Below are 17,052 nucleotides of genomic sequence, written 5' to 3' on the forward strand. Positions count from 1 at the left end.
GCTCTTTGCCCTCAAGAAAATTGGAAGAAGGCCAGTTGATTTGCCAGCTAAGAGCCTGCTATGAGTTTTTGGGATATAAATCTGGAAGAAGTTCAGAGATGTGTGAAGCATTACCATTTGAAACAAAACAATATGGGCGCACACACACACACACACACACACAAAGCTTCTTCCATTCTTTTCAATTTAGCTATGTAAACAAGGTTCATTTATAAAATGAAAAATGGGAATAGAACTGACATCAATCCTATCACATTCTAGCAATAAGTAATGTTTATGTGGGAATATATAAACTATGTGGAAAAGTCTCTCATCTGTGTATGTATTTCTTCCCCCAAATCCTATAGGTCAAATAATTAACCACCAAAATTTGCAATGGATTTTATGCTGTTTTGTTCAGTTTTACACTACTAAGAATTGTAATATGACTCAATCCAGGATGTAGAAACACTATGGCCACAGAAAAAAATTTAATTTTAAAACTTAATTTGTATAAATATTTTTGTTGCCTGAAAGTATGAAAGGTGATCTATAAATGACTTAGAATTACATATATAAAACATTAAGATCAATTCTTAGGGGAAAGTGAAATAGACATACATGTTCAAGAAGAAAACAGATATAAAATCTTTGCCTAGAAAATAAGTTTGCTCAAGTATTTTGTAAACGGATGTGACTGACAAAATCATAGTGGTATTTAGAATCCACTGGATACATTTAAGATACTGATCTAAGAGCTCTATTTCAAGATGTCAATATTCAAAACTCACTGGCAAGTAAATCCTTTGCAATAATTTAAACTTAGTGGCAAAAAAATTAAATATCAACTTTATTATTTTTTAATATTTTTTAAATGTTTATTTATTTTTGAGAGAGGGAGAGAGACAGAGTGCAAGCAGGGGAGGGGCAGAGAGAGAGAGGGAGACACAGAATCTGAAATAGACTTCTGAAACAGCACAGAGCCTGATGCAGGGCTTGAACCCACTGGTCGTGAGATCATGACCTGAGCCTAAGTTGGACGCTTAACCTACTGAGCCATCCAGGCACCCCTAAATGTCAATTTTAAAATGTGCAAGAGGATGCATGGTTTTTCACAATACTTTTAGGAAGTATCCAAAAAATATTATTTTCATTCTTCCAGTGTAGCTATTCCTGAGAATATACATATTAAAATAAATAATACAAATTAACTTTCCTTTTTCCTTTATGTTGCAGCTTGGGCATTAATTTTCATTTATTAAAATTGTGTTGGGGCACCTGGGTGGCTCAGTCGGCTAAGCACCTGACTTTTGGTTTCGGCTCAGGTCACAATCTCACAGTTGGTGAGTTCGAGCCCTGCATCAGGCTCTGTGCTGACAGCGCAGAGGCTGCTTGGGATTCTCCATGTCCCCCTCTCTGTGTCTCTCAAAGCAAATAAATAAACATTTTTAAAAAAATTATGTGGTTTTGGTAGGTTATATTATCTGAGTTTAACTTCGGAAGAAGAAAGAAGGTATCACATAATATTTATCACAGAAGAGAGGGTGTTAGGTTTGATACAGATAAGTGCCATTGACAGAGGAGATCAAAGACTGACTCTTGTTCTGGGTAAAAAGGAAAATCATGGATTTCAGCAGAGCAGTGATAAGATCTGACCTACGTTTTAACAGCATTGGTCTGACTGCCAAGTGGAAGGTATACTGTAGGGGGTGCAGCTATACAAGCGGGGGTACTAATGGGAGGACTAATGTGATCATCAGGTTGTGGGGCAATGGGGGCTTGACCAGCTGAATAAAGAATACTGAATACTGACTGAAGTGGACCTTGGCCTGTCCTAGTCTGTCTGGGGGTATCCTATGTCTCCATGGGCGAGGTGGGCAAGGAGAGGACAAGATTCTTTGCTCTCCCTGTTTTAAAGGCTCTTTGCCCTTCGATCCTAGTTAATGGCAGAGAAGAACTCTGGTCTCTACACCCCTGCTCCATCAGTACTTTCACATCTGATTTTTCAGCCTTAGCTTAGTGAATTTGTTAATATAAGCTCTTCAGTCCTTTGAAGAGTCCAAGAATTTTAGACTGTTTTGGGGATTTGAAGTTTTGATTTCTTTCAGCTGTTTGTCGCCTCCTTATCTGACAAAGACGTGAAGGACAAAAATGCAAAAAAAAAAAAAAATGCTAAGATGGTATTCCAAGTTTCTCTTGCTTAATTCTGAGGATATGAAGGAAGTAAGAGTCCCTACTCTCAGTGAGGACAAGGTATAGATGTGTAAAGAGCAGCCCCAGAATAGTCTGTAATATATTTAACATTAACCCCTCTCCAAAGCAACTGTGAATGTGCTATCCAGAATTTTTGCTGACGTTACCTTTGTTGCCATTATTTTCATGTTTCTTTTTGTCTTAAAGTACGTCCATATAGCCTGATTGCCTTCGGCGCACACTTCTCCTGGGGGGTCCTCCATAGGATTGTTCATCAGTGTCAAAACCTTTAGATTCATCAGGCTATCCAAATTCTCTGGAAGACAGGTGATCAAGTTGTCCTCAAGCAGTAATTCTTTCAAAGCTGAAACAGTTTTTTTTTTTTAAATGATAGGTTTATCTTAAGAACGAGCAAAATTAAAATGTACGCTCTTTAGTCTACTTGCTCTGAAATATTTGTTTCCTGTGCTGTCGTGTCACAAAAGACACAGATTTCATAAGGCAGACCAAGTTCTCTTCCTTATAACAGTTCAGGGTTGTGAGAGCCAGTGCATGAGAGACAGAAAAGTAGTACACGCTAAAAAAAATTGATAATGGTTCATTCCTCCAGGGGCCAAGGACAGGATAAAGATGTATGGTCAGAAGCATTACTAAGGAACAAGCCCACCCTCACCTCTAACCTTTGAATGTCTTGGGGTCCACTCATATTTCTTCATCCTCTTTTCATTAAAGAAAAAGAATCATAGTTTGAAAACTATCTCTAAACCTGAAGATTCAGCACACTATGGGCAAAAACATTTTTTTTTTATTTGGTCCCCCTAGAAGCTCAGCAAAAGGTTGTTAAATGGATGGATGAACTGATGCATGTACAAATAAAGACTGGTTTAGCCTAGCGTAAAATGTTTGGGTGTTTAAATATGAATCATATAGGACTTTTCATGCCAATCATACAGCCCCAAAAGTCCTGCCTTGCTGGTTTCATCACTCAGGGTCAACACTTTCCCTTTCATTCAAGTGATTTAGTGACCTAGTGCAAATCTGCTACAGGACCCCAACTCCAAATTCTGGCATGTAGTAGGTATTCAGTAAATTAGTGTTGGTTGTATGATGACCTTCTGGGTGAATGCTAATTTTCTTAGCAGCTGGTACTTACTCCTCTATTCAATTTACAAGAAACAGTCTAACTGTCTTTGTGAAGTTCTTAGCTGTGCTCATCAGGCATCTGGCCTTCCTTGTCTCACTAGCGAGGACTGCGAGGAGGTAATAGGGTAGGGCTCAGCTCTCTGAACATTGAGATTGGCCTTTGGTAAATCAAGGAAATGGGACATGCTGGCCTCACACTCCACTAGGCTGAGGATCTACTAAGATTCCTCACCTTGTGCTTGGCAAATGGAATCTGGAAGTTGCTTAAGCAGGTTGTGGCAGCAGTTAAGAATTTCCAGGTTAGGCATGGATCCCAAGGATGTGGGCAGGTACTCCAGATGATTGTTTTCTATATACAACTCTTTAAGATTCTGAAAAACAGAGGTGCCTGGGTGGCTCATTCAGTTAAACATCTGACTTCGGCTCAGGTCATGATCTCACAGTTCATGGATTTGAGCTCTGTGTCAGGCTCTGTGCTGAAAGCTCAGAGCCTGGAGCCTGTTTCTGATTCTGTGTCTCCCTCTTTCTGCCCCTCTCTTGCTCACACTTGTCTCTATCTCTCAGAAATAAACATTAAAAAAATAAAAAAAAAAAGATTCTGAAAAACATGTCAGTAGACCGTAATGATCCTTACATTGATCCTTACAATGATCCTTACATTCTAATAACCAGAATCATTGGTGAATTCCCATGCTCTTTCAGTGGGGAAACTATTCATTAGGATAAAGGGGGAAACATACTTAAAGAGCCAACATCCAAACATAAAAGTATTTTTGGGTAAAACCATTGGACATGGTTCCCATCTACGCAGGGAAAAGAAAACATGGGAATCTAGCATTTGTTTCACAAGAACTTTATGGAAAAATAATTTGATAATATAAGTATATATATATATCCTTTGCTCGCTTTCAAAAGCTAACTGCCTATAGTAGTGTTACAGAACTGAAATTGCCTCAGGTATCAATCCAACACTGCCCAAGCAGGAGAAGCCAAAATGTGTAGATAATGAGTTAACTATTTGCAAATTCACTGGGCAAAAATATAATGTTTGCATGTCACCCTAAGATTCCAGAGAGCATGGCATAGCATGTCAAGGAGCAAGATGATGAGGACAGTTCTGAACACAGGGCAAAGCAATGGAGAATCAGGAAGAGGACCTCTGTGCCACAGGTTGAGAAGCACCTGTGCTATATATACATGCTGTTGTTCAGTTCCACAACCAGGGGCGGGGGTCTGTCGTGGCCCGCACCTACTTTATCATTAGTAAGAGCGCAGTACCACCGACATGGAAAAAAAAAAATCAATTCTTTAAAGTATGCATGGATTAAGACACAGTGGTAGGGCTCCTTTGAATGAAGTGATCTTGTTGCTTTGTTAGGATTTAGCACAGGGCTGCGGACCCATTTCCACAGGAAACTGGGGCAACGTTAAATTACTCTGGTTTGTTTGCCATCATGCAGGAAAGGAGGTCACGCTGATGCATCCAAAATGCGGGCTCCCAGCCATGTGAACTTCAAAATAGTACAATTTTCAGGGGCCTCCTACAAAAGCTAGAAATTAAATGGAAAGCAGTGGGGCTCAATTTCTGCAAATGAAACATTCCAAACCGTACAGTTAAGAGGAGTATGGCACAGCATAATCAACGGCAATCACAACAAAATGTTCTTTGAATATGGATCCAGGGGCTAGAAAAATAGTGGAAGCCTCAGAGTGGAATAATGGCTGCTTGTTAGGGGGTTGGAAATCTAGTATGGATGATTCCACATGCAGCCTATGGGGACACTATTGGGTGTTCTCAGTATCAGCCAACTTAAGGAATCAGTGGGCATGTACTTCTTTGCCTAATCATTTGGGGAGGCTTACCTGTAGTTTACTGATGTCTTCTGGCATATAGGTGAGCTTGGCTCCCTGGTCTTGCCCAATGTATAATTTCTCTAAAGACTCTAAAGAAAGGATTTCTTCTGGAAATGAAGCCAACTGATTTCCTGTTAATCCAAGCATCTTCAGTTTTGAAAGGGATACAAAGTCTGGAGGTAGCTAGAAGTATTCCAAAAAGATAAGTTTCAGGTCAAAATTATTTTTAACAGTAAGAAAATAAATTGGGCTTTTAGTTTTGAGGCAGATTGATAAACATCAAGTACAGCGATTTAGCAATTCCTACTGATGAAAAGTTTGCACACACCTTTGCATATAGAGTATTTATACTTGTAGATCTAAAGTCTGGAGTCCTCCTTTTTCTGACGAGCCTCTCTGCTCTTCAATTTTATGCACTGCTTTAAACTGAAGCAATTTTAAACCTACTTTATTGCAGGTTTTTGAATGGTAGGGTAGCAAATGCTTGATATTACTGAAAAAGTACTAAAGTTATTGGTATAATATTGCAACTATAATATCAACAATTTCAGTTATCAGAACTGATCAATTTAGAAACATGACCTCTCACCCTGAAAGGCTTTAGCTCAGCAATTTAGAAACTTCAGTTGAAATCTCAGTTGGAAGTAAACAAGGAAGATGACTATTATGATTTTATCTGGTCATATTCTGCCTTCCAGTGAATTCCAAGGTTTTACAGGCCCTTTACAGGTATTAGGTAGGCATTTCAGAGACTCCCAACTGTCTGGGCGGGAAGGCCTTGGAAGGGTCGTCTATTCTAATCCCTTAATAGGATGGTTGAATATATTCCACAGCTAGCCATCCAGCACACATTTAAACACCACTTCCTGGAACGAAAAGCTCATTACTTGGATGGAGACCTCTAATCACCAGATTTCCTTCTCGTGTCAAGTCAAAGTCTTGTATGTTCACCTTCTGGTCTCTTTCTGGCACTCTGGAACCACATGGAAAAATCTCATTCTTAAAACATGGGACGGTCTCCCTATTATGTTACAGAGACACCTGTTTTCTTGGAGAAAAAAGAGCCCAGCTATATAGCTCAAGAGCTTCTTAACTCACTTTGAATCACCTTCCATCATCTGGCTTTACTCCTAATGGGGAAATCGTTCCCCACAGTTCCCAGTCTTAGCCCTGGCCTCTCCTCCACCCGTTCCTCAATCCAGCACCTCTTCTTCATGAGAATGGTTACAGTCCAGCTCAGTCTGACCCCTCGATGGATGGGTGGGATAGATAAATTGGGGAATAGGCCAAAAGAAAGCCCCCTAGAGGGATAACATAGCAGTAAGTCTCACACACCTGCCATCTTTCATATTTTTTCTTTATTGGGTAGGGGGAGCACCCATTTTCCTAAACATGCTATAAGGTGTTTATAGTTTTATTTATTCCTTTACTTATTTTTCAAAGTCAATCTCCAGAGAAGCTGCTGTTTAAGCTTTCCTTCTTGGCTCTTTCAAAATTCTTTACCAGGCACTTAGATCCCTTTGACACAAAGCATCCAAACTAATGGGAAAATGTTTTTCAATCTAACCCCTTCATTAGAACCTAGTAATTTCACATCGCGGTTTAGCTAGCTCATAGGTTTAGCTTTTCTTTTTCAAAGCACATTGAATGTTTAAAGACTTTTTTTTTTCAGGATATTCAAGATCCAATAATTAATCCCATAACAGTCACATTAAAGCACAGTGGAAGTAAATCTGGTTGCATAGAAAACCTACAGAGTGTCAAATGAGGACAGTTATTACTGATGCTCTCACTGAACTATACTCATCGTAAGGTTGAATTCTCCCTTAACAGAAATGTACCACACAAATAAGACCCATCTAGACACACACTGAAAGCTACTTTTGCATTCACCTAGGCAAGAGAAGGCTACTGGCCAGGCTCCAGGAGCCAGAAACCCATCAGGAAAGTCTTTGGGGTGGGAGAGGTAAGGAGCTGGCCTAAAGGTCACGTGTCATTATACAGACTGGGAGGTTACTGGAGGGATTAGCATAACAGGAAATGAGAAAAACAAACAAAACCCAGAAATACCATCATAAGAACTAGAGAATAGCAGGCAGTGGTACACAGAGATTTTCACATTCAGTATAATAATATTGAACATGACCACATTTCAGTGCAGCCTGATTTGTGGTAAAACTTGGTACTGGATGAGGCTTATCTTTAAGGAGCCATCTGTGTGTGATTCCTTCCTCTATTCTGATATCTTAAAGTGTTTCACAGGAAAGGATTAGGTATCATTCATGACTCAATAAGGAATTAAGTCGATGTGTTATTTTTCCCAAAGGCGCTTTATATTTTGAGCCTCTCACTCCCAGTGTGGAATGGCAGACTTTGTCTACTGTAAAAGGAATTTCTTACCTCAGTGGTGGAATGGGGATGGGCAGAGGGCCTATGATAAACTTCTAAAATCCTCCACAATGGGTTGCTGCCTAAGTAGAGATTAAGTCCAAGATTCTCTTCCTAAATCCTAAATTACCATCAAAATGGTTACTTCCTAAAAGGCAGTTTTAAAACTCTATAGGAATTAGAAAAAGAACAACCAATCTCCCCCGCCCCTCCAAAGTTCTAAATTAAAAATCAAATAAGAGATTAAACAAAAACAAAAACACCCCCAACAAACCTTTAAGGCCTAGGACTTGTATAAGGTATGGTGAACACAGCAGCTTGGTGTCCATGGCCGGGAAAAACAGACCTCTTATTTGATCACAGTTGTTGATTTCCAGATGGCCTGATTTCTCCCTCCGTGGTTGTCTTTTGCTTTTAACAGAACCGTTCTTTTAAATTTTCAAATATTAAAACAAATGCATGTGTACTCACCACCCAAATCTTTTGTTAATAAACAAAATGAATGTGTGTCAACTACAGTCAAATAAAAAGATTTTTTTAATAAAATCAAATACGGCAATTAAAATTGAGCTCCCCTGGGATCCTCCCCTCATTTCCTTGACTTCCTTTCTCTTCCCAGAGGCAGCCACTACCAAAAATTTAGCGAGTTTTTTTCTAGTTCATGATTTTTTTTAAATAAATGTTTATTCATTTTTAAGAGGGGGAGGGACAGGGGGCCTGAACTGGGCTCTGCACTAACAGCAGAGAGCCCCATGGGGGGCTCGAACTCATTCAAGTGGGAGATCATGATCTGAGTCCAAAGTCCAACTGAGCCACCCAGGGGCCCCTCTAGTTCATATTTTTATACTTTTGTTACATTTGTAAATATCCACAAAGTATGTATTAGGTGTGTATATGTATGTAGTTTTGTGTGATTAAAAATTTATAAATGGTGAGGGGCACCTGGATGGCTCTCAGTCAGTTAAGTGCCCAACTTCAGCTCAGGTCATGATGTCTCAGTTCATGGATTCAAGAGCCCTGCATCAGGCTCTGTGCTGACAGCTCAGAGCCTGGAGCCTGCTTCAGATTCTGTGTCTCCCTCTCTCTCTGCCCCTCCCCCACTGGTGCTCTGTCTCTCAAAAAATAAATAAAAACATTAAAAAAGATTTTTAAAAAATTATAAATGGTGTAAGGTTCTGCAACTTGGTGCTTTCCTTTTTAATAAACATCACAATTTTAAGATCTATCCACATTGGCACATACTCCTCCAGTTCACTTAAACCTTTCGTTTTTTAATTTTATAAATCTAGCACAATCTGTTTGTTCATTGCTCTATTGACACGGCCTCCCATGACTGTCGTGGGCTGTCAACACTGTGCTATGAACATTTTTGAACACGTCACCCTGCACACATGGGAGTTTCTTTTGGGACAAATCTGATTTTGCAGTTCACCATGACTGGAGGCCTAAGGCTGTAGGTGTCAGAAAGAAATCTGTGTGAGGAAACCCTGTTCAGAGGGGGTCTTGGTTAAGAACGTAGACTCTGGGGCCCCGCAGCTCTGGGTTGGAGCTCGGTTCTGCCACGTACAGGTGTGTGGCCTTGACGGGTTAGTTAAGCTCCCAGTCTCATTTCCCCCACGTATCTCCGAGGAGAAGATCGCTCACGTCCAAATGAGGACATCAACACCAACTCAGGGCGGGAAAAGCCCCTGTGAGGGCACAGTGACAGCCGGGAAGGGAATCGGTACCTGGCATATTTTATTATCATCCAGGGCCAGGATCTCTAGGTTCCTGAGCGCACAGATCTGCAGCGGAAAGCGTTCCAGATGGTTCTGGCTGAGATCCAGGAAGCGCAGGTTGACCAGCCGCCGGAAGGAGCGCCGCAGCGCCCGCAGACCAGTGTCGCGGAGGTAGAGCAGGTGCAGCGAGGTCCACTTGCAGATGAGGCGTGGCACCTTCTCCAGGTGGTTCCCGCTCAGCCCAATCTCCGTCATCCCAGACAGCTCGGCCAGGGAGTGCGGGAGCGAGTGGAGGCGGTTGTGGGACAGATCCAGCACGGACAGTTTGCTGCACTGGCACAGCGACTCGGGTAGGAGGAGCAGGTTGTTGCGAGCCACGTAGAACTTCTGCAGCCTGGTCAGGTTCCCAATCTCCGGTGGGATGGCAGTTAGTTTGTTGTCATCCAGGTCAACGATCTCCAGGTTGGAGAGAGCACAGAGCTCGGGAGGAAAGACTTCAAACTGGTTTTGCTTCAGGTAGATCTCCCTCAGTTTGGTATGGTTCACTACTTCCTTGGGCAGAGATTTCAGGTGGTTTCCGTCCAGCCCAAGCAGCTCGAGGTGGTGGAGGAGTTTGCAGAGGTCCACGGGGATCTCGGCCAGGTCAGTGTGGTACAGGCGGAGCTCCCGCAGCCCCCGCAGGCCTCTGAGGACAGGAAGGGACGAGGACAGGAGCGGGTTGTCGCTCAGGTCCAGGCCCTCCAGGCTGCTCAGCGTGCCCAGCTCTGGGCACAGCTTTCTCAGCTTGTTCTTGTTCAGGTAGAGGATCCGGACGTTCTTTAAATGCTGAATACCCCGGGGGATTTCTTCAATCTGGTTGTTTTCCAGATGCACTTCTTCTAATTCTTTGAAGTCGAAGATCTCTGGTGGAATGGTAGTCAAGCTCTGATTAGAAGCATCAATGAAAAAGGTTCTAGCAGTGGCCCGTTGTGGATCAACTTTCTGATGAATTTTAACGGAATGTCCTGGTTTTATCATGTCACTTGACATGTTGATGGAAAATGCAAATATCCAAAATCTGAAATAGTGTGAAAAGAAAAAAAAAATCCGTTTACTCACCAGGATTCTTTCTGTCCCTGAGAGAGAGAAAATTTGAGTTGTTTGAATCTAGGGCCTGATGTTCTAACATAGCATGAAATGTAGGTTTTCGTGTTTCATGTTGGGAGAAGAGTTCAAGTATAGACTCCTCCTAACAGGTTGACTTACATGAAGAAAAAAAAAAAAAGATTGTCTAAATTCAGTTTTTAAAAATCCCTATCTTGATTCTCTTTGCAGGTAGATGTGGAAGGTTGCAAAAGATTGGTCTTACCACGAACACTGAGAAAACACTTGGAAAAAATAATATTTTAAAATATTATGTTTTTTTCTTGAAGCCACCAGAGAGTTGTGGATGCAAAGGAGGCCCAACGAATTAATTCTAGAGAAGGACTATCCCTTCCCTAAGTTAGCAGAGACCAGTGGGCACTTGCATGCCCGGTGGCATTTTCAACTTTGGGGACCAGGCAGGCAGAGAAGCCAGCCTTCCATATGCACAGGCAAAGCAACTTCCGAAACCAGGAGAAACCAGTCAAACTTTTAAAAGCCCTGTATGAGCAGCATGGTGGATTAGCACGGAGGAGCCTCAAATGCAGAGCCACCTCTCCCCAGTAGACTGGGGCCGACTCAGTGGCCTAGGAAAAGTCGCAGGCGATCTGGAAAAGCAGAGAGAGGTCCTGTCCTCTCATGCTTTTAGATCCCTAAGCCTGGCTGGAGGAAGGGGCTTAAATCCCTAAGCGGGACATTTGAAATTGCTGGGAATTGAAATGAACTGCAGCTGCAACCCAGAAAGAATGGAGAAATGGAGAAATAAATCACGTCTGTGGATTAGAACCCTCAATGTTAAGATGTCAGTATTACTCAAATTGATCTATAGTTTCAGTGCAACCTCAATCAAAATCTCAGTAGGCTTTTTTTTTTCTTTTTTGGTAGAAGTTAGCAAGCTGATTCTAAAATTTATATGAAAATGCAAAGAACCTAGAATTGCAAAAAACAATCTTGAATAATCACAAAATTGGCAGACTTGCACTACTGGATTTATAAATTTTGTAAATCTAAGATGTTAATATTGTGTTACCAAAGACTAAGTTGTTGGTCCTTAGTACACACACATACACACACACGCACAAAGCCTAAGATAAAGGGCAGAGAAGACAATGATGTGATGGTAGCTAGGTTGATTGTAGCATCTCTGACTTGCATTCTAGGATGGGGACTTTCCTGCTGGAGTATGGAGCCTCTCATCCACGCAGAGGTCCAGTCCCTAGATGGAGGGGATGTGCTTCGAGCCCCACACTTAATATTACTGCACCTTGCAACACAACAGTGTGTGGTTTAGATCCCCATTACTATATGCCTAGCCTCCAAAAGAGCTCTGGGACAGTGTTGCTCTCTGTTAAAGAAAAGAAAAGACTTATCACTGGTTGAATTATGGCTAGAATGCCTAGAATTATGCCTAGAATGAATTATGCCTAGAATGAGAATTATGCCTGGAATGACAAATGCCAGCATTTGTCATTTGCTCATTAGGTAGATTAATACTGTTCAGTCCTGCAGGGTAAAATTTCCAGTGTCCTAAACTACTGACAATACTGAAGGCCTCTAGACAATCCATAGTATACAGACTAAGGTGATACCAGAAATGAAAATAGAGAGCACCCAGGACACTACCTGGGCTAAGCTTTACTCAATGCATTTAATCCTCACTAGAACCCTGAGAAGCAGGCACCATTAGGACCTCTGTTTTACAGATACAGATACTAAGTAACTAAAAGGGCTTATCTCAGAACATAGTAGGAAGTGGGGGCTGGATATCCTCACTAAGGATATTTACATCATTTGTTTACAAGAAGCCTGGTTTTTATTAAAATCGGTCTTGGGTGTAAGCATTCAAGCTTGATTTTCTTTTGCAGCCCTTCAGGCAGAGTCATCTGGGGAAGATTCTTGTGGACTGGCCATCTGATTAGGGTTAACACAAGTGTGTCTGGGCATCCAGGTGCATAAAAGAACTTATTTTTTCTAATATTCATCTTCCTCCATGATGAGACCTGCCTAGAATGTCTGAATGTGTGTGTACGTATGTTATCTCACCAGAATCTTATAGCCCACATGTGTTTGGAACCAATTTGATGGCCTCTGAAAGCTATATATATTGTATAGCCATTAGCAGACTTAATAAAAGGAGGTTGTAAAGTCAGGATTTGCAACAGCTTGGCCAGTAATTCAGCCACAGTAAATAAGAATGAAGAAGATTGATTCCTTATTTGGCTATTTTTTTTCATTGGGATTGCTACCTCAACGTGGTCAAATTAACTTGTTACAAATCCATATTACTGTGGAATTTCTAAGCGTCATAACCGTTGTGTAATTTCAGGGAGCCAGGTTTTGGATAGTTTAATAGTTAGCTCTTTTTTGCTTAACTTTAATGCTTGAGAAAACCATTTAGGAAAAAATGATCAGCCCTCTGAAATTTACATCAAGTGTTGACACTTTGGTTTTCAAGTCTGATTACTCACCAACTGGATGTGTAATGTGAATCTGATAGCATAAATAACCATTTCCAGTTAAATTAGTTTCAAGATTTTACTTAAAACACCTGGGAGATCTTCTCCCTTTAATACAGACAAGCAAAAAGCCTCAATACAGCTAGGACTGGAGAATCATGTAATGGTAATGGTAATGGTAATCCTTTGCTTTGATAACAATTTCTGGGAAACCATAAAATTCCATGAAAAATTTTTAAGTCTCAAGTAATACTGAGATGAAGACTCATATAAAATTCAGACTTGAGTGGAAAACTATTATAAGCAAGCAACTTTAGATTTTCAGCAGAGGCAAGGGAGAATCTAATCTGCTCAGACAATAATAAAGGAAGATTCTGGGTGTGATATTGTGATAGAATATATATTTGGTCTTTGTTCCCTAGTTCCTGATACAAGAGCGTCTAAAACTTGGGTGTTTTCTGAGTGGTTGGGAAGGAGCATCTTTTGTTATTCATAATAAGCCCCATTCAACCACACCTCAGTCCATACTACTTACTGCCCTCACTCTTATTTGCACCCTGATAGCTCGCTAATGGCAGCTGGTTGCAAGAGGAACCACTCACGTGATTAGGGGGGCGGAGCTTTCAACCCCAGCCCTTGACCTCAGGGGAGGGGAGAGGGGCCGGATGTTGGTTTAATCACCAATTGCCGGCGATGTAATCAATCCTCCCTATGTACTGGAGCCTCTATAAAAACCCTAAACCGAGAGGTTATGGGAGAGCTTTTGGGTTGGTGCTGGAAGGCTAATGTTCCCAGAGGACGCATGGAAACTCTGCGCCCTGTCTTGATACCCTCTCTTCCCCACGTGCATCTCTTCCATTTGGCGGTGCCTGAATGGTAGTTTTTAGAATACAACGGTAATAGTAAGTAAAGTGTTTCCTTGAGTTCTGTAAACCACTAAAGCAAATTATTGAACTTGAGGGAACCCCGACTGGTAGTCCGCTGGAACTGGCGACAACCTAGGATTTGTGGCTGGCATCTGCAGTGGGAAGCAGTCTTGTGGGACTGAACCTTCACCCTGTAGGGTCTGTGCTAACTCTGGGTACAGTGTCAGAATTAAATTTTTGGACACCTACTTGGCGTCCGCAGAGAACTGGAGACTTGCTTCTTGGGAAAACCCACACAGTTGGTGTTAGAAGTGTTCTCTAAGTAGAAATTTCATAATTAGTCCTGGGATACTGAGACGTACGATATGTTTTCTTAAGAGAAATAGAAGAAGTCTATTATCTGGTAATGAGCTCTGAAAGGCTTGTAGGTGAAGAGCTCTATCAAGCCCAGGGCCAGTAACCCTTTCCTTTTGAAAACCTCAGATCAGTGACTTAAAGGTAAAAGAGGCCTTAGAGAAACATCTGTTTGCCAGAATTGTTAGCTTGTGCCACACCAGTGTGCCCGTATCGCCATCATCACCAAATGATCGATCTGAAATGGCTTCTTAGGACTTGTTGTCTTTAAATAGACTCAAAATGTCATTTTATCCATTTTCAAAAATGTTTCTACTTTTCCTTCTTCCACACATATCACCAAACTATAGATCTAGTAATTCATAGACAATGCATTTTTTTATTTGTAGACTGTGGTTTTTTTCCCCTATTGTCTTGCACAATGAGCAAGAAGGTTTGAGGCACTATTTACTACTAATCACTGATATACTTTCTCATCAGATATTAGGAATGTAAACTTTTCCACCAACTCCCTCTACTCTTCTTTTATCCATGGGCCAACTCAATTTTTTAATAACACTCATATTTCCACCTGCATATTCAGTACCTAAACAACATGTATGCATGATCAATACCAGAAGTCGGCACTTCAGATACTCGTCAAAATTCAACCAGGAATTTGCTCTGTTCTGACACCTGCTAGCAGCTCAGTTCAATCTTCTGGTAGTTGGGGGGGAAAGAGCTAGTGGGTGTGTTAAACATTAATTCTCCCAGATCCTTTGAGTTCTATCTCCGTGTTAGCAGGAAACAACTTCCCTAGACCCTATTATCTGTTTCCTCAAGATAGGACTTCCTTAGATCATAATTAAACACCATGCTGTTGGCTTTTTAAACAGTTAAACAATCATTTGAAAAATATTTCTATAAAACTATAGTCAAAGACGTGTCTGTTAAGTTACTTATATAAAGATACACCTACTGAATCTTCCTACTATAAGGTGCCAGAGGAAAGTAAATGCTGCCATTTACAGGGGCACCTGGGTGGCTTAGTCGGTTAAGTGTCCAAGTTTGGTTCAGGGCATGATCTCGCAGTTCATGGGTTCAAGCCCTGCGTCGGACTCTGTGCTGACAGCTCAGAGCCTGGAGCCTGCTTCGGATTCTGTGTCTCCCTCTCCTCTGCCTCTCCCCTACTTGTACTCTGTCTCTCTCAAAAAACAATCATTAAGAAAAATTAAAAAAAAAAAAAAAAGAAAGAAAAATGGGGACTACATACTTCCACATATTTTCTTTGGTTCTGACTTCTAGAAAGCCGAGATTCAAGTTAGACCTCCTGACACATAAGCACCCAGTGAATCCACTTAAGTTTCCTTGAAGCCAGCTCAGCAACATCTGTTTCCCCTACCTCCCTGCCCCTCAGTCACTAATTCTCAAGGGGCAGGTCTTAAAAATTACATCCCTCCTCCATCTGGAAATCACTGGGTTAATGAAAAATGTACTGACGGAAATGAGTTGTACATGTGGTCGGTATTTTTTTGGCCATCCTATTTGATATGCATTTTGACACACAGCCTGTAGTTCTGTGCAAATACTTTGTTTTGCTAAGGTTCACACGGAGAACAGTGCTTTAAGTGCTGTTTGGTGAAAAGCAGCTCTTTTCTGTTTGTTCTGACCTTGTTTAGTAGTCACTCTCTAGAACAAAAGTCTGATTGGCACTTCTTGCTCCTTTAAAAGTGTATCCCTCCCTTCCCCTAGAGCAGCAATTAATCCTTAACAACTCCTTACTTTCCTCTACTTGACTTCAAATACTTTGAGAGGGGTAGGGACTGCAGATGCTGAATTGTGCCCACATTCATGCTTTAGTATTTCAAGCTACCTCTATTGGTAGAACGGGGCGGGGGGGGGGGGGTGGTGGTAAATGAAAACAGTATTTTCTATCATGTTTAACCTGAAGTAATTCAAGTGATGGGCACAGTCTGTGGGCTACACAGAGACCCCTGCCTCCTAGCACAATTTGCTAACAGTGGAGTGCTCTTCTGGAATTGCCTAGTGGGGTAGCTTCCAGGAGAGAGGTCTTGGACACTTTATTTTTCACCTTTGAACAGTGTTCATAAATGTCCTGGTTTCACCTTGAGGGTGTTCCTTCTATCCTCCAGGCACGGAGTCTCTGGTTGGTTCCAGAGCTCTCTCCAGGGCCCTTCAGCTGCTTCCTCTGCAGTCTATGGTTAACCCCAAACAGAAGACCTTTCCTTTCCTCCTTCCTCTTTTTCTCTCTCCCACATCCAAGTACCAAATCCTGAGCATGCTTCCCTGTACCTTTTGCTGGGTTTTGTCCCCATCTCCTCCTTTCACTGAGTCCAGCCTCGGCTGAGGCCCTATCTCTGTTGGGCTACTGAGGCTGCTTCAGAGTCTCCCCTAGATCCTGTCAAATCCACCCTCCACCAGCTGTTTCCTATCTGAGGGCTCCCAGCACCTTGCCCCCTATCAGCTGTGCTTCTCAGAGGATGCGCAGGGCTCCGTGTGGATCTGGCCCTGCCCGCCTCCGCCCCCCCCCCCCCCCCCAACATACTCATCTAGGCAGCCCCAAGTACCTGTGTGTCTCCAGCACCTGGGACGGATTCGCTGGGGCCGGTCAGAGAGTCACCTCCGACAAAAAGCCCTCCCTGATACCCCTGCCCCAACACAAGACTGATCTACATACCCCTTTCAGCTTCCTTAGCTCCGGACCTTATCTGTCCTGGTGCTACCACGTTCTTCTGTACTTGGCCCCCCGCAGATATGTGCACGCTTTGGGGAGGGGACTGTGTCACAATCGTCATTGTAGCCCTGGCCCCCAGCCTATCAGCCGTGCCCACTAAACCTCAAGAACTTCTCCTTGCAAAGGAACCGGGGCACCCTCCGTCTGTGTTTTTAACCCAGGTCAAGGTGACCCGAAGCCAGGCGGGGGTGACCGAGGAGCCTCCATAGCATTGGCGGTCACCGCCTGCCCAGACAGGCCTCAAG

At 42.2% G+C, this 17,052-nt stretch overlaps 1 protein-coding gene across 5 annotated transcripts in view; it reads right to left on the reverse strand.

Annotated features, from left to right (window-relative positions):
• LRRIQ4 (leucine rich repeats and IQ motif containing 4) overlaps positions 1–16,982 on the reverse strand; it is a 21,706-nt gene extending 4,724 nt beyond the window's left edge. For 2 of the 5 annotated variants that reach the window (XM_042998560.1, XM_042998559.1), the window contains exons 1-5: positions 16,751–16,982; positions 9,285–10,332; positions 5,179–5,352; positions 3,548–3,686; positions 2,340–2,536 (exon numbers count right to left, since the gene is read on the reverse strand). In XM_042998560.1, the coding sequence (XP_042854494.1) occupies positions 2,340–2,536; positions 3,548–3,686; positions 5,179–5,352; positions 9,285–10,304 (1,530 nt within the window). In that variant the 5' untranslated portion in view covers positions 10,305–10,332; positions 16,751–16,982. The other 3 variants (XM_042998561.1, XM_042998562.1, XM_007077067.2) reach the window with 3 other exon arrangements.
• Positions 16,983–17,052: the final 70 nt, after the last annotated feature.

This window comes from Panthera tigris, chromosome C2 (assembly GCF_018350195.1).
Source record: "Panthera tigris isolate Pti1 chromosome C2, P.tigris_Pti1_mat1.1, whole genome shotgun sequence".
NCBI lineage: Eukaryota > Metazoa > Chordata > Mammalia > Carnivora > Felidae > Panthera > Panthera tigris.